This window comes from Theropithecus gelada, chromosome 5 (assembly GCF_003255815.1).
Source record: "Theropithecus gelada isolate Dixy chromosome 5, Tgel_1.0, whole genome shotgun sequence".
Classification (NCBI taxonomy): Eukaryota; Metazoa; Chordata; class Mammalia; order Primates; family Cercopithecidae; genus Theropithecus; species Theropithecus gelada.
Window position 1 is genome coordinate 126061981 of NC_037672.1, and position 19024 is coordinate 126081004.

The window sequence follows — 19024 nt, forward strand, 5'->3', positions numbered from 1 at the left end:
AGCGCTAGCATCTCTTCAAGATCTTAATTTCAATACTTTGGGATAAATATTCAGAAAAGGGATTTCTGGATCATATGGTAGTTATATTTTTTTTTTTGGAGGAAACTCTATACTGTGTTCCACGGCAGATGCACCGTTTTGCAATCCCACCAAAAATGTTCAAGGTTTCCAATTTTTCCACATCCTCTTCAACACGTGTTGTCTTTTTTGTTTGTTTTGATAATAATCCCTCTGACATGTGTGAGGTGATACCTCATTGTAGTTTTAGTATTTATGTTTCCCTAATGTTTAGTGACATCAAGCATTGGGCACTTCTTCACATACCTGTTGCCTTGGAAAAATATCTACTTAAGTACTTAGCTCATTTAAAAATCAAGTTATTAGGTTTTTTGTGTGTCTTTTGTTTTTTTTACTATTGAGTTATAGAAATTCCTTAAATACTTTGGAGATTATTCCCTTATTGGACATATGGTCTGCAAATATTTTGTCCCATTCCATTGGCTGCCTTTTCACTCTGCTGATTTCGTTTGCTGTGCAAAAACTTTTTGGTTTGATGTAGTCCCACTTGATTACTTTTTTCTTGCTGTCTGTACTTTTGGTGTCGTATCCTTGAAATCATTGCCACGACCGATGCCATGGAGCTTTTCCCCTAGGTTTTCTTCTATGAACTTTATAGGTAAAAGGTGTTAGATTTAAGTCTTTAATCCATTTTGGGTTGATATTTGTGTGTTGTGTAAGATAAGGGTCTAAAATCATGTTGTGAATATGAATATCTAGACTTCCCAACACTATTTTAAATTCAGTTATTGTGTTCTTTAGATCCATGATTTTTGTGCTACTTTTTAATATTTTTTCTCTGTTGCAATTCTCACTTTGTTCATGCATTGTTCTTTTAACTGTGGTGAGCATCTTCAAGAGAATTATTTTTAATTCCCTATCAGGTAATTCACAACTTCTTTTCATTAGGATTGGTTTCTGGAGATTTATCCTATTTCTTTGTATGGAATATCTTTAGCTGGTTCTTCATTTTTCCTTGACTTTGTGCTTATGTCCATGCATTAGAGAAAGTGGGCACCTCTCCCAGTCTTCACGGATTAGCCTCATACAAGAGAAGACCCCCACCAATCAGCTGGCCAGAGATTCAGCAGGCCTCTACAAACTCTTTCCCTCCCCAGGGAGATGCTGGCAGCTGCTTGCTCTGTGATGAGCTGGGGGGTAGGGAACTATAGCATGTATCAGCCCAATCTGCTATTTCTGTTCTTTCCTATGTGGCTAGACTGTGCTTCGTGAGACAGATGCTATTTCTCTGGGCTGCCCCAGAGAAGCTGCAGTGCTGGATCAACTTCTGCCCTCCCTAGGGGGAAGCTGAGAACTGAATTTTCATCTACTTACGCTGTGCTGAGAAGAACACAGGACCAATGCCATCTATCAGTCCAAACCAATGCCTCCATTTTCCCTTGGTTGGTCAAACTATGCTGGATCTGTGAGCTCCAAGACTGGCAAGATAGAGGCTAGTATTCTGGGGACCACCCTCAGAAAATTTGGGGTGATGAATGCACATACCTAATCCCTTCCCTCCCCTGGGTGAAGCTGGGAGGGGGTCTCTTTTTGATCACATGGCACAGCACTGGGGACAGGGTGTCTAGCAAGAGAGGGTCTCAAATCTCACTGCTAGCTTTGGTGAGTCTGGTTTTCCAATCCCCTAGGAGGTGAGAACATTTCCATTAGTTTCTGGTTGGTCGCAGAGGAAATTTGTCCATGAATTGTTGCTGAATTTGTGTATATGTGGGGAGAAGGAGTGTCCAGGGTGTCCTACTCTGCCATGTTAGTCAAATTACATTGAAAGATAGTTTATTTACTCACTGCATACTCATCAATTTATTCTACATCTATAAGAATCTATTCATTTAATGAGTTTATTCATGTAGTCAGAAAATTTTTTGTTGGAAACTGCTTGATTTTTAAAGGGAACTTTTCTTCAAGTTTGATCTGGACTCAAACTTGCCCCTATAACTATGCTCTGAATGCTCTTTGAGATGTACAAGATCTTATCACTTTGCTTGTCCCCTTTATACTTATCAGTCTTCTTTGCTATTCATTATATACATTAACAAAAACTTAAATTTTAAAATTTCTTTCAATCACTTACTTTTATCTTAACCACCTATATAGTCTTTTCTATATTTTTATAAAACTCTCTTTTATCCATCATGCCATTTCTTTATCAGTTTTCTTGTATCCAGTTTATTCTTAGCTTCAACCTGGAACCAAGACTACTTCTGCCTTAGAAATTTTTAACATATTCCCTTGGAATATATAACATCCTTTTCCCATGACTTTCTTTCATCAAAATCATAATAAAATAGGGGCTCTGCGGTATGACATATCAAAGAACGATATAATTCCAATTCTAGGAGACATATTAAAGAAGTAATGAATAATTATGATGCTAGGTTAAAGCACTAATTCCATGTAGAAATATATTAAATTTAAAAATGCCTTTCTTAATTACAGAAATCAGTAACCATTTTGTTCTGGAGTACTAGTATTTTAAAACTCTAGGAAGTATAATATATTATCAAAAACTGTATGTGATTAGACATTTCAAATGTTAAACAGAATAGGTACAGATTGGTTTAATAATTTTTTACACAGTTAAAAAAGAAAAATTTTTAAAGTAGAATAAAATTGGATACTTACTTTTGATGGCACAAATCCACTGTTATACAAAGACATTTTTATTAGGTACTAACAAGAATTAGCAGAGTAACTAAGCAAGAATGAAGAAGGGAAAGAGAGAGGAATTACCTGAAGTGTCATAATTCTATTACTCAACAATGAGGTAAAAATGACATTCCAAGAAAGTAAACAAAAGTGAGAGAATAAGAAGGTAAAGAACAGAATTGAGAAGACTAATTCTATTTATTTTAGGAAGAACTTATAGGGAAATTTAGGAGTATCATACCAATACATGGTCCTTAGTTTCCCAAAATTTTTTTAGGAAATGGGCAATTACACTATTCTTATTAAATACCTGGCAGTATGTCAGATGAAATTAAAAAAATTAAGCATGTGCTCTACTCTTGAGGAGCTCACTGTCTAGATTAGTCTAAGGAGACCTTACTAAGAATCCTAAGAGGATTTTCAGATTAAGATATATTTCAGAGAGATGTTAGATATCTAAAAGGTACTGTAAACTATGTCATGCTATTGAATAAGAAAGCAAAAGCAAAAGAAAAAAGAGTACTACCTATCTAATTTCATGCAGCATGCTTTCTTGTTGTTGATTTATATCAACATAAATAAATATGATTATTTATAGGGACAATTTCTAGTTTATGTAAGTAAGTATACTTACCACTTCCATGTTCTCATTAGTAACATGAAGTTGCTTGGTCAGTTGTTGAAAATCAAAAAGCTGATCCTACAGTGGGAAGGTAAGGGGAGTATATAAATAGCATTTTGTTGTTTATAACTCATATTTAAAATTAAACTAAAATCAAGTCTAAAATCATTATGCTTAAGTTTAGATAAAATTGGTAGTGTTTCTTCTTACTACTGTGTGAATTAGTAGTTGAAAAACTAATAAATTTTTTAAATGATTAAAAAATTAAAGTGGCAATGCTGAAATAAATGTAGCTGTTTATGTCAAATAATTATTTCTAGAAATCAATTATTAAATATTATTTTAAAACTCGAAGAAATAGATCATAAAAAATTATAAGTGATTAGAAATTCTAAATGCTAGAGAGACCTTGTCCAATACTGGAATGTCACTTTCAAACCTACTCAAAACCTGTAATACAAACCATGGCACAGGAGTCACTGCCCATCCTTTTAAAAAAAATTCTCATGCCCCACATTTTAAAAATTGTTTGATTAGCTGTTATGATTCTATTAAACATTATTTGTACAGATGACAAAAAGTTGGGAGAGGCTGTAAATATACTGAATGACAGAATTAAATAGATAACCAGGGAAAAAAGAATGAAGTGTTATTTGTAAAGTCTCGTATAAGGACCCATCAAACTATATAGCTATAGTAAAAGAATGATATTATTCAGGTGAAAACAAAACAAAAACCCAACCTTGTGGGCTTAGTTGACTGACCTATATGAGGAAACAGCAATCAAAGAACTTAATATGAAAAAATGGTTTTTAAATCTCAGAGGTAAAAGTCCAACAAATCAGATTGATTACGTGTAACTTTTTTTCAAGCCAGGGCATGCATAGAAAAATCATTTTGTAAACTGTAAAGCATCATGCAAGTATTTTTACAATTTCTTTAGGTAGACATTTCTAATTATAATTATAATAATAGGAATATTCATAAACCAGAATTTGAAAAATCTGTAAATGAGAGCTGAAGAGAGGTATGAAAACCAAATTATTTAAAGAGCTGCCTCTCAAAATATATAGAAAAGAGGTCAGAATTAGAATTCCTCCACAGTGCTCAATGCACCTAGCAATAAAAGAACCAACAGAAGAATAAAAGAGGTAGATTTCCCAATGGAATGGATGGTCTTGTGAGATAATGAGTTCTTGTCAATAGACAGACGTGTAAAGCAAAAGCTAAAGCTACATGTCCACTTTGAAAGAGTGTAGAATGATTCTTGCTTTGGATAGAAAATAGTCTTTTAATAACCATTAAGATCGCTTCCTATTGTAAAATTATATTCTGATTAACTTATGGTAGATAAAGTTGACACCTATTTTAGTAACAGGTCACATTTAAGGGTATTAACATTTTGATTTTACATAGTGTTCTCATTGTATTTGAGCAGGTTTCTTCACTGGCCATAAACTAATGAACAATTTTGTTTTGTTTTGTTTTAAAAGTCAGGTACGAAATGAAGCAAATAAAAACTTTGAAGGTTTATTTATACAAAATAATGTTAAAGCTGCTTTTTAGCACTAAATTGAGCTTTCATTGGTGACAACATTATAGAACCAAATTATCACTGTCCAGTTCTCTAATTATCTTACCTTTCAAGAGCGTAACCATCAAAGATCTATATATTATTAACATAAATAATAAAGTGATTAGAAATTCTAAATGCTATAGGGTAGAGTCTTAGGTGTTCCCCTCTAAAACAGTTTCTTCAGAGTGCAATTTCTTACCGATATACAAGAAAACAATGAAATACAAGATTACCTTCTGTTTTTGACTTTCAAATACATGAATTTGGGCCTCGGTCATATGTTCCTGGTAAAGCTTGTGTAGTCTGTCCAACTCCTGAGAAACAGTCTGCCAGAGTTCCACAGCCTGAGCTTTTTCCTATTAAAAAAATTGGATAACTCATTAAATTATCAGCAGGCTATTTATTGTATAGTACAAATGGATCCTTTTCTTTTATAGAATAAATTCTTTATAAAGTCATAAAATAAAACAACTGTGTAAAGACGGTATTATAGTTATAATATTTTTGATATGAAGTTTTATTAATAATTTATTAGAAAGTAAAACTGAAGACATAAAGTGCCTTATTTTGAAATTGTGTTTTTACTCAGATTTAGCTAAAATTAAAATCCTTAACAGAGATGTAGACTTAAACCATGTTCTTTGTTCCACAAGAAAGTATGAGCCCTAGAAACTGACGAAGCAGAAAACTGCCCCCTGGTAAAGCACAACATTTTTTCCTGATCATAAAAGCAATAAATTTTCATTGTGGAAAATTAGGAAAACACAGAGAAAAACAGGAGAAAATCAGAATCAGCTATTTTACCACCTGATGATAAACACTGCTAACATCTAGATATAGTCATCTTTTTAAATGTTGATGCATTCATGTTTATAAATGTGATGCTGGGAGAGAATTTTGTAATTATTTTAACAAAATTAGGGACCATATAGTGGGCTATTTTTACTTGCCATTTTATAATGAGAAATTTCTCAGGTCACTAACTATTGTTTGCACATAGTATTATCTAAGTGTGGTACAGAAACTCTTAGACTTTGAAAGGTCCTTGAAGTCAAATTTATCTTCAGAATAATATGTTAACATTATTTGCCTTTTTACTCTCATCGTCTCACAAATGTACAGTGGAGTTTTCTAGAGTCTATATGATGTGATGTCATCCTTGTTCTAAGGGCTAATGGACTGCGTGCTTATGCTCCTACTTTTTGTTTTAAGTCTCAGTTTTAATTTGTAATACAATAAATACTGATAGATATGTAACCCACAAAAACATAAGGCACCTTGGAGAACACTGAGGTATACCATGCATTCAGAAAATGAACAAATTGTACATTTTTACAAAGTAAGAGTGCTCATGTAACCAGCACCCAGTTCAAGAGAGAGAACATTATTACCATCACCTAGAAGCCAGATGCCCTTCTTGTGATCTCTTCCAGTTACTATACTCTTCTCCTAAACTATTTCCTCGTGTTCCTAACACAATAGATTAGTTTTGTCTAAAACTTACAAAAAAAAAAAAAAAAAAAAACCAAAACCGTAGGCAAATTAAAAATTTTTAAAGTGGTTTTAAAATTTGTAGATAAACACAGAATCTGGAGCCAGAAGATATGGGTGTGATCTCTAATTCCTGGCCAAATGGTCCTGGATAATTCACTTCATTTTCTTAAGACTCAAGTTTTCTCTTCAGTAAAATGGTCGTAAAAATGCCTCATACCTCAAAATGTCCCACTGTTTCTCCAGACCTGTCTGATGACAAAAACCACCTAGACTAGTAGTTACACAACCCAGATTCTCCTAGAGCAGGGGTTCTTTTTTTTTGTTTTGTTTTTATTTATTATTATTCTTATACTTTAAGTTCTAGGGTACATGTGCATAACATGCAGGTTTGTTACATATGTATACTTGTGTCATGTTGCTGTGCTGCACCCATCAACTCGTCAGCACCCATCAACTCGTCATTTACATCAGGTATAACTCCCAGTGCAATCCCTCTCCCCTCCCCCCTCCCCATGATAGGCCCCGGTGTGTGATGTTCCCCTTCCCGAGTCCAAGTGATCTCATTGTTCAGTTCCCACCTATGAGTGAGAACATGCGGTGTTTGGTTTTCGAGCAGTGGTTCTTAAAGGACCACCGGTGGCTCAAGCCTGTAATCCCAGCAATTTGGGAGGCCGAGATGGGCGGATCATGAGGTCAGGAGATCGAGAGCAGTGGTTCTTAAAGGACCAGCACCATCAGCAACACCTCAGAACTGTTAGAGATGTAAACTATTGAGCTCTATCTCAGACTTCTCGAATCAGAAACTGGGGTGGTGGTGGGATGGGGAGGCAGAGCAGAAATCCACATTTCAAAAAGCCCTCAAGTGATTATGATGTACACTACATAATTTTTTAAAAATGGTACGCTTATTATTTGGACAAACTACAATTTAACTGATTCCATATTTAAGATTTTTAAACTATGTCAAATGTTTCATTACAATAAATATTATAATGAACATATTTATTCAAAAATTTTTATATTCAGCTCTTTAGCACAAATTCATAAAATCTATGTGGTATCATCTAATTACTGCATCAAATAGTGCAAATATTTCTAAGGCTCTTCTTGCCAAACTGACTTCTAGAAAGATTTTTACAAATCATACTGTAACAGAAAAAATATTTTAAACTAAAAATATTAAGCTAGGTATTTAGTACTGTGCTATTGCTATTGGCTCCTAAAGCAATATATTTATATTACACGGCACCTTTTGCACATAATTTTAATTCTTATTTGTGAGTCTTGCTGTTCAGTAATGATAATAACGATATTGATAAATAAGCAAATTTATTAACTTACATATGTGCTAGACATATAAGCCTAAATTAATTTCTATTTACTCGTATGAAATCAATTATAAATCTTTCCTAGTCTGGAACAAACGGCATGTTTTCATTATTTCTTTCTTTCATCACATTTAAAAATTCTTTCCATTCATACATTAAAATTAGTGTTAAGTAAATGTTCCTTATCAAGCTAAAGATAGCCTTCTGACTTACCTAAAGTATCACTTTCATAATTGTAGAATTTTAAAACCAAATTTTCAGAAAATAAAACTGAATTTTCAGAAAATTATCAAATCAAAATTGTAATTTAGAATTTGTAGCCCCCATTTATAAATGAGGAAACTGAGGCATAAGAGTTTTTTCTATGATCACACAGCTGGAAAGTAGAAGAATGGGGATTTCAACCTATACAAGATATGAAACATTTGGGATATAACATTGTAAATTAAAATAAAATTCCCTTATGAATAAAATTTACAAAAAATTACACTTGAAAACAGGATATATTTAACATAGCTTCTCAAATGACCAGTGATGATGAGCTTTTTTTCATATGTTTGCTGAAAAAATGCTCATCATCACTAGCCATCAGAGAAATGCAAATCAAAACGACCATGGAATACCATCTCACGCCAGTTAGAATGGCGATCATTAAAAAGTCAGGAAACGACAGATGCTGGAGAGGATGTGGAGAAATAGGAACACTTTTACACTGCTGGTGGGAGTGTAAATTAGTTCAACCATTGTGGAAGACAGTGTGGCAATTCTTCAAGGATCTAGAATTAGAAATACCATTTGATCCAGCAATCCCATTACTAGGTATATACCCAAAGGATTATAAATCATTCTCTTATAAAGACACATGCACATGTATGTTTATTGCAGCACTATTCACAAGAGCAAAGACTTGGAATCAACCCAAATATCCATTAATGATAGACTGGATAAAGAAAATGTGGCACATACACACCATGGAATACTATGCAGCCATAAAAAAGGATGAGTTTGTGTCCTTTGTAGGGACATGGATGCAGCTGGAAACCATCATTCCCAGTAAACTAACACAGGAACAGAAAACCAAACACTGCATGTTCTCACTCATAACTGGGAGTTAAACAATGAGTACACAAGGACACAGGGAGGGGAACATCACACACCAGGGCCTGTCGTGGAGTGGGGGGCTAGGAGAGGGATAGCATTAGGCGAAATACCTAATGTAGATGATGGGTTGATGGGTGCAGCAAACCACCATGTCACATGATACCTATATAACAAACCTGCACGTTCTGCACATGTATCCTAGAACTTGAAGTATAATAAAAAAAAAGAAAAAAAGAAAGAAAAAAATATTCCCATAAGAAAAAAAATCATGTTAAAAGCTTTATGATTTAATTAAACACATTTTTAACAATCAGTGAGGGTATTTGGCAAGTGTATTTATAACAGTGAGAGTATTTATTACAAGTTTTGCTACCTGTAACGATTCTTGTAAACTGTAGAAAATCATCATGTTACAATTTTATGATTTTGTTATCCAAAAATAATGATTAACATGAATTTTTAAAAGGTATGTTAATTCAGAATATAATTTTAAAAAATACATGTCACTCACTTCATTGGCTAGCTGCAACTGTTCTTGAAGGTTTCTGACTATTTCATCATCTGCATATGTATCAGTTCCTATCTCTGTGCCAAGGGGAAAGGCCTCCAATTGTTTTTCAACAGCATCTTTTAATTCACTGTGCAACCTTTGAAACAAACAGTTAACATGATAGTCTCAAGTCATTTTAGTAACAGTAATTACTGTTTTGAGGTCAATTAAATAAACATTTGGGTCAACAACAACTCTTTACACAAAACCATTTTTAAGTAGACTTCAAATAAAAAATTAGAAGTGTTTAATTACCATTAAATACTGTGCTATAAGAATAAAAAGATTATGTAACAATTTCAAATGCATTAAATCAATCACGATTAATTGAAGCATGATTCAGTTTGTCCTAGAGAGGATTTAATTTTTCAAAATTTTTCAAAAATTTTTTAAAAGAGTAAAATTCAGATATCCCTTATTAAATAATAAAACAAGCCATTCAGAAAAATTCTAAAATATCTACGTATATCCAGTCAATTAAATGAAAATTACATATTACATCTTGTAAAGTTATTTGCTATTTTCTTCAGAGTGTTTCACAAAACTCACTGGACTTCTTACTAATTCCAGTTAACAAGCAAAGAGAAGAAAATGGTCGCTGGCTATAAAACCAACACATCAGAAACTTTATTTTTCAGCACATCCTTATATAAGTTCAACAATAACACTGAAAGGCTTAAATTCGACTTTAATCTTAACATTAAGGTAAATTGCAGCTATTTCATGTTTTAAAACAACTACAAAAAAAAAAAGCAAGGAAGGTACAACTTAAAGGAATGATTGTTTTAATTTAAAATAATACTTAAGAGAAAAAAAGGTACATTTTCAGAAAACACTCTTATTTAATATAACTATAAGCACAAAATATAGCAAATACATTTCAAAGTGAAAATAACAAAATAAACTACATCCATCTACTTAAAACATTTAGAGGTGAATGAATGATTTGCTAATATTACGAATCTCCTTTGAAACAAGAAAACTTAAATCTTAATGTCAGAACATATTTATTGTAAACAAAGCTCATCAAACAATAAAACTGAGGAGGTAAACACTTTAGAAACAAAAAAATTAATTACTCTCTAAAGAAAGGACAGTGCTTGAAAATTATTCTCTAATTAAAAAACTTACAAATATTGGTTAAGACAGAAGTTTTTATTTTTAAATATCTAACGGTGTTTTTAAAAATATTTATTTTTCCTATATGAAATGTTTACCTAATAGAGAAAATGATCAATATAGAAATATAACAAGTTTTAGGAAAGATACCCCAAGTCCTGTGAAAAAAACAATTATTAATTCTGTAATATATTTTCTAGCAGAATTTTTACTTTCCATTAAAAATAGACCAAAGAAGAGCAAACACATTCAAAAGCTAGCAGAAGGCAAGAAATGACTAAGATCAGAGCAGAACTGAAGGAGATAGAGACATAAAAAATCTTTCAAAAAATCAATGAATCCAGGAGCTGGTTTTTTGATAAGATCAACAAAATTGATACACCACTAGCAAGACTAATAAGGAAGAAAAGAGAGAAGAATCAAATAGACACAATAAAAAATGATAAAGGGGATATCACCACTGAACACACAGAAATACAAATTACCATCAGAGAATACTATAAACACCTCTACGCAAATAAACTAGAAAACCTAGAAGAAATGGATAAATTCCTGGACACATACACTCTCCCAAGACTAAACCAGGAAGAAGTTGAATCCATGAATAGACCAATAGGCTCTGAAATTGAGGCAATAATTAATAGCCTACCAACCAAAAAAAGTCCAGGACCAGACGGATACACAGTCGAATGCTACCAGAGGTACAAAGAGGAGCTGGTACCATTCCTTCTGAAGTTATTCCAATCAACAGAAAAAGAGGGAATCCTATCTAACTCATTTTATGAGGCCAACATCATCCTGATACCAAAGCCTGGCAGAGACACAACAAAAAACCAGAATTTTAGACCAATATCCCTGATGAACATCGATGCACAAATTCTCAATAAATTACTGGCAAACTGAATCCAGCAGCACATCAAAAAGCTTATCCACCATGATCAAGTGGGCTTCATCCCTGGGATGCAAGGCTGGTTCAACATATGCAAATCAATCAACATAATCCAGCATATAAACAGAACCAAAGAAAAAACCCACAAGATTATCTGAATAGATGCAGAAAAGGCCTTTGACAAAATTCAACAGCCCTTCATGTTAAAAACGCTCAATAAATTCGGTATTGATGGAATGTATCTCAAAATAGTAAGAGCTACTTATAACAAACCCACAGCCAATATCATACTGAATGGGCAAAAACTGGAAGCATTCCCCTTAAAAACTGGCAGAAGATAGGGATGCCCTCTCTCACCACTCCTATTCAACATAGTGTTGGAAGTTCTAGCTAGGGCAATCAGGCAAGAGAAAGAAATAACGGGTATTCAATTAGGAAAAGAAGTAGTCAAATTGTCCCTGTTTGCAGATGACATGATTGCATATTTAGAAAACCCCATTGTCTCAGCCCAAAATTGCCTTAAGCTGATAAGCAACTTCAGCAAAGTTTCAGGATACAAAATCAATGTGCAAAAATCACAAGCATTCTTATACACCAGTAACAGACAAACAGAGAGCCAAATCATGAATGAACTCCCATTCACAATAGCTTCAAAGAGAATAAAATACCTAGGAATCCAACTTACAAGGGATGTAAAGGACCTCTTCAAGGACAACTACAAACCACTGCTCAGTGAAATAAAAGAGGACACAAACAAAAGGAAGAACATACCATGCTCATGGATAGGAAGAATCAATACTGTGAAAATGGCCATACTGCCCAAGGTAATTTATAGATTCAATGCCATCCCCATTAAGCTACCAATGACTTTCTACACAGAATTGGAAAAAACTGCTTTAAAGTTCATATGGAACCAAAAAAGAGCCCATAATGCCAAGACAATCCTAAGTCAAAAGAACAAAGCTAGAGGCATCATGCTACCTGACTTCAAACTATACTACAAGGCTACAGTAACCAAAACAGCATGGTACTGGTACCAAAACAGAGATATAGACCAATGGAACAGAACAGAGCCCTCAGAAATAATACCACACATCTACAGCCATCTGATCTTTGACAAACCTGACAAAAACAAGAAATGGAGAAAGGATTCCCTATTTAATAAATGGTGCTGGGAAAACTGGATAGCCATAAGTAGAAAGTTGAAACTGGATCCCTTCCTTACTCCTTATACAAAAATTAATTCAAGATGGATTAGAGACTTAAATGTTAGACCTAAAACCACAGAAACCCTAGACGAAAACCTAGGCAATATCATTCAGGACATAGGCATGGGCAAGGACTTCATGTCTAAAACACCAAAAGCAACGGCAACAAAAGCCAAAATTGACAAATGGGATCTAATTAAACTAAAGAGCTTCTGCACAGCAAAAGAAACTACCATCAGAGTGAACAGGCAACCTATAGAAAGGGAGAAAATTTTTGTAATCTACTCATCTGACAAAGGGCTAATATCCAGAACCTACAAAGAACTCAAACAAATTTACAAGATAAAAACAAACAACCCCATCAAAAAGTGGGCAAGGGATATGAACAGACACTTCTCAAAAGAAGACATTTATGCAGCCAACAGACACATGAAAAAATGCTCATCATCACTGGCCATCAGAGAAATGCAAATCAAAACCACAATGAGATACCATCTCACTCCAGTTAGAATGGCAATCATTAAAAAGTCAGGAAACAACAGGTGCTGGAGAGGATGTGGAGAAATAGGAACACTTTTACACTGTTGGTGGGACTGTAAACTAGTTCAACCATTGTGGAAGACAGTGTGGCGACTCAAGGATCTAGAACTAAAAATACCATTTGACCCAGCCATCCCATTATTGGGTATATACCCAAAGGATTATAAATCATGCTGCTATAAAGACACATGCACACGTATGTTTATTGCGGCACTATTCACAATAGCAAAGACTTGGAATCAACCCAAATGTCCATCAATGACAGACTGGATTAAGAAAATGTGGCACATATACACCATAGAATACTATGCAGCCATAAAAAAGGATGAGTTCGTGTCCTTTGTAGGGACATGGATGCAGCTGGAAACCGTCATTCTCAGCAAACTATCACAAGAACAGAAAACCAAACACCGCATGTTCTCACTCATAGGTGGGAACTGAACAATGAGAACACCTGGACACAGGAAGGGGAACATCACACACCGAGGCCTGTTGTGGGGTAGGGGGCGGGGGGAGGGATAGCATTAGGAGATACACCTAACGTAAATGACGAGCTAATGGGTGCAGCACACCAACATGGCACATGTATACATATGTAACAAATCTGCACGTAGTGCAAATGTACCCCAGAACATAAAGTATATATAAAAAAATAATAAATTTTAAAAAAGGAAAAATAGACCAATGACACACTGTATTGCTAAAGCTATAATCTGTCTTTTTAACTGTAGTATTGAGACATATGCATTCTCTCATATTCTAAAAAGTTTTCTGCAAATATTTTAAAGATGACATAATATTCCATCATTTTCATCATACTGTTATCTGCATCATAACCTATCAATTATCGTAATCCTTTAAATTGATCGTAAAATGAAATGAAAAAATAGTAAAATTAATATTTAGTACACTGTACTTTAAAATATCAGAAACACTGAGAATTAAAGTGTCGTATTTCTTTGTTAAAAATGTAGTTATAACAAGCAGTATAATTATAACTGACAGTAAGGCTGTTTTTAGGGTCTTAAAGAAATTTTTAGCCTGGTGCGGTGGCTCATGCTTGTAATCCCAGCACTTTGGGAGGCCAAGGTGGGTGTATCACGAGGTCAGGAGTTCTAGACCAGCCTGGCCAATATGGTGAAATCCCGTCTCTGCTAAAAATACAAAAATTAGGTGGGCGTGGTGGTGCGTGCCTGTAGTCCCAGTTACTCAGGAGGCTGAGGCAAAAGAATTGCTTAAACCCGGGAAGCAGGGGTTACAGTGAGCCAAGATCAAGCCAGTCTAGCCTGGGCGATGGAGCAAGACTCTGTCTCAAAAAAAAAAAAAAAAAAAATTTTAAAGGTCACAGAAATATAATTGTCCCCGATTTATTATTAAGATAATTTTGTACAGTTTCGGCTTGCAAGGTCATTTTTATAATCTTACACTTCATACAAAGGAAGGACTACCTATACATAGTTTAATTTTGTTTGCTTCAGTATCTGGAATACTTGGGGAATAGGTATCTAATCTTGTGTTTGTAATGCTTGCTGTCTCTCACCGAGTGTGCTCAATCCCGAGGTGTTATATGATTTTGGGTTTAGTTTGCTGTCCTTTTTCTAACATCTTCAGCAAATTCTAAGACATCATTATTTTTAGACTTTTTTTTCTAATACATACTCTTAAGATTACAGTTTTCCCTCTAAGAATCACCTTAAAGGCAATGCCGAGGTTATGTTATTTTTTTTATTAATCAGTTGAAAATATATTCTAATTTTCATTCTGAGTTCTTTGACCTCTGAGTAACATTTAGAGGCATACCGCTTAACTTAGAGAAAGCTGGGGATTTTCTAGTTACCTTTCTGTTATTGATTTCTAGCATAATTTTCACTGTCATCAAAGAACATAATCCAATCCTTTCATAATCTGAGAGTTGCTTTTTTTGAGTTGGTCAATTTCAGAAATCTATCATGTGTACTTAATGCATATTTTGAAGGTCTTCGGTATTAGTATTCTATGTATGTCCCTTAAGAGATTTCTTAACTGCATTATTCAAATACTGCATCTTAACTTACTCTTTTTATTTTCTGGTTGCTATTTTATTTACTGAGAGCAACCTGCTCATATTTCCTATTATAATGGTGCATTTGTCTGTTCTGCCATTCAGTGCTATCACATTTTATATTCTGAGTCTTTGTTTTTGAGTGCTTACAAATTTAGAACTGTCATATCTTTTGAGCAAACATAATTTTTTATCATTATGAAAACTGCCTTTTAATCTGTAATCATCTGTTTCACATTAACTTCTACTATATCTGATATTACCAGCATGTTTTTAGTTAGCAGTTCCATGGTATATGTATTTTCTATCCTTTTATTTACACCCATTCTGTACTCTTGTATTTTACGAATCTCTTTGGTTAAAAGCATATAATTGTGGATTCATTTAGTTAATCTCTGGTAAATCACTGTCTTAAAATTATAGCATGTAGTATAGCAAAATTTAATGTAATTACTAAGGTATCTGGGTTTATATCAACTACCTTAGTATTTCCTATTTGCCTTGCCTTTAAAAAAACAAAACACCTATCTCTCTTTTTATTCCTATTCTCTTTGCTTATTAACTGGAATTAATTACATTTTATTATTCTACTTTCCCACTCCATTAGCTTGGAAGCAATAGAATCTTTTAGTTTACTGTAGTGCCCAGCCCAAACTCGTAACATGTCTGAGAACTGCCACCCTCCACCATAAATTAGTATCCTATTTCTAATGGATAATGTAAGAACCTTAGAATATTTCAACTCCATTTACACTCTTCCTAAAAATGTATGGTATTGCTGGTTCATATTTCAAGTCTCCTAAAACATTTTAAAGCCATTATCATTATTTTTAGAAGTTTATATTCATTAGATTTTCTCCCATATTTACACTTTCCATAGTTCCAAACTTTATTCTAGGATGATTTTTCCTTCTTTTTTGGGATCTGGATTAATTCTGTCAATGGTAATTTTCTCAGTCTTCATCTGAAAATGTATGTATTTAACCCTCCTTCTTGAAGAACATTTCGCTGAGCACACAATTCTTAGTTGACAGTTTGTTTCTTTTCTTTTCAGCACTTTGAAGATATTCCATGTCTCTCGATTTCTATCACGTCTGTTGAAAAGTCAGTTATCTTATTGCTATTCTTGAGGATAATCTCTGTTGTGAGAATTTTTCTTAGATTTTCTTTGATTCTGTAGATGTTTTTGCATTATCATGCTTGTGATGCATGGTGTTTCTTTAATCTATAGAACTTTTGCTAGTTTTGAAAATTTCTAGCTATTGTCTCTTCAAATATTATTTCTGTCTTTCCTGTTCTCCCTGGGATTCAAATTACATGAATTTTAGTTATTTTCACTATTACATTTTGTTCCATAGTCTCTTTTTAAAATTTTTTTGAATTTATTTTTTACTTAACTTTTAAGTTCAGGGGTACATGTACAGGTTTGTTATGTAGGTAAACTTGTGTCATTGGGGTTTGTTGTAGAGATTATTTTCAATCCAAGTATTAAGCCTAGTACCCCTTAGTTATTTTTCCTGATCCTCTCCCTTCTCCCAACGTCCACCCTCTGATAGGCCCCAGTGTCTGTAGTTTCCCTCTACATGTCCATGTGTTCTCACCATTTAGCTCCCACTTATAAGTAAGAACATGAAGTATTTGCTTTTCTGTTTCTCTGTTAGTTTGCTAAGGATAATCACCACTGGCTCTATCTGTGTTCGTGCAAAGGACATGATCTTGTTCTTTTTTATGGCTGCACAGTATTCCACGGTGTATATGTACCATATTTTCTTTATCCAGTCCACTGTTGATGGGCATCTAGGTTGATCTATGTCTTTGTCATTGTGAATTAGTATTCCGATGAACATGTGAGTGCATGTGTCTTTATGGTAGAATGATTTCTATTAGTTCGTTACATATCCAGTGATGGGATTTGCTGGGTTAAATGGCACTCCTATTTTGAGTTCTTTGAGAATCCAAACTGCTTTCCACTAGTGGCTGAACTAGTTTCCGTTCCCACCAGCAGTGTAAAAGCATTCCCTTTTCTCTGCAACCATACCAGTATCTGTTATTTTTTGATGTTTTAATAGCCATTCTGACCGGTGTGAGACAGTATCTCATTGTGGTTTTGATTTGCATTTCTCTAACTATCAGTAAAGTTGAGCTTTTTTTCGTATGCTTGTTGACCACATCTGTGTCTTCTTGTGGTAACTGTTCATGTGCTTTGCCCATTTTTCAATGAGGTTGTCTGATTTTTCTTGTAAATTTAAGTTCCTTATAGATGTTGGATACTGGACCTTTGTCAGACGCAGTTTGCAAAAATGTTCTCCCATTTTGTATGTTGTCTGTGAACTCTGTTGATAGTTTCTTTTGCTGTGCAGGAGCTCTTTAGTTTAATTAGATCCCATTTGTCAATGTTTGCTTTTGTTGCAATTGCTTTTGGTGTCTTCTTAATAAAATCTTTGCCCACTCCTATGTCCAGAATGGTATTGCCTAGGTTGTCTTCCAGGGTTTTTATATTTTGGGGTTTTACATTTAAGTTTTTAATCCATCTTAAGTTAATGTTTGTATATGATGTAGGCAAGGAGTCAAGTTTTAATCTTCTGCATGTGACTAGCCAGTTATCTCAGTACCATTTAATGAATAGGAGTCCTTTCCCCATTGCTTGAGTTAGGTTTGTTGAGGATCAGATAGTTGTAGGTGTGTGGCTTTATTTCTGGGTTCTCTATTCTGTTGCAATGGTCTATGTGCCTGTTTTTGTACCAGTAGCATGCTGTTTTGGTTACTGTAGCCCTGCAGTATAGTTTGAAGTTGGGCAGCATGGTATCTCCAGCTTTCTTATTTTTGCTTAGGATTACCTTGGCTATTTGGACTCTTTTTTGGTTCCACATGAATTTTAAAATTGTTTTTTCTAGTTCTGTGAAGAATCTCAATGGTAGTTTAATAGGAATCGCATTAGATCTATAAATTACTCTGGGCAGTATGACCATTTTTACAATACTGATGTTTCCTATCCATGAGCATGGAATTTTTCCATTTGTTTGTGTAATCTTTGATTTATTTGAGCAGTATTTTGTACTTCTTCTTGTAAAGAGATCTTTCACCTTCCTGGTTAGCTGTATTCCTAAGTAGCTTGTGTGTTTGTTTATTTATTTAATGCAACTGGGAATGGGATTGTGTTACTCATGTAGCTCTTGGCTTGACTGTTTTTTTGTGTATAGGAGTGGTAGTAATTTTTACACATTGATTTTGTATCCTGAGACTTTGCTGAAGTTGTTTATCAGCTTAAGAAGCTTTTATGCCAAGACTATAGATATAGTTATAGATAGATATACTATCTATAGATATACTATAGATAGTAGTTATAGATATAGAATCCTGTCATCTGCAAATAGGGATAGTTTGACTTCCTCTCTTCCTATTTGGATTACATTTCTTCCTCTTGCCTGATTGCCCTGGCCAGGACTTCCAATACTATGTCAAATAGGAGTCAGTGAGAAAGGGCATCCTTGTCTTGTGCCAGTTTTCAGAGAGAATGTTTCCAGCTTTTGCACATTCCATATGATTTTGGCTGTGGGTCTGTCATAGATGGCTCTTATTATTTTGAGGTATGGTCTATCAATACCTAATTTATTGAGACTTTTTAACATGACGGGTGTTAAATTTTAATGAAAGCCTTTTCTGCATCATTGGAGATACCATGTAGTTTTTGCCTTTAGTTCTGTTTATGTGATGAAACACATTTATTGATTTGCATATGATGAACCAACCTTGCATTCCAGGGCTAAAGCCTATTTGATCATGGTAGGTAAGATTTTTGATGTGCTGCAGGAATTCGTTTGCTAGTATTTTC

The 19024-nt window shown here is 34.1% G+C and overlaps 1 protein-coding gene across 1 annotated transcript in view; it reads right to left on the reverse strand.

Moving 5' to 3' along the window:
* Positions 1-19024, reverse strand: part of SCLT1 (sodium channel and clathrin linker 1) — a 211044-nt gene that overhangs the window by 106659 nt on the left and 85361 nt on the right. The window contains exons 6-8 of the mRNA XM_025386661.1: positions 9357-9492; positions 5156-5278; positions 3359-3424 (exon numbers count right to left, since the gene is read on the reverse strand). Of these exons, the coding sequence (XP_025242446.1) occupies positions 3359-3424; positions 5156-5278; positions 9357-9492 (325 nt within the window). The remainder of the gene's footprint in view (positions 1-3358; positions 3425-5155; positions 5279-9356; positions 9493-19024) is intronic.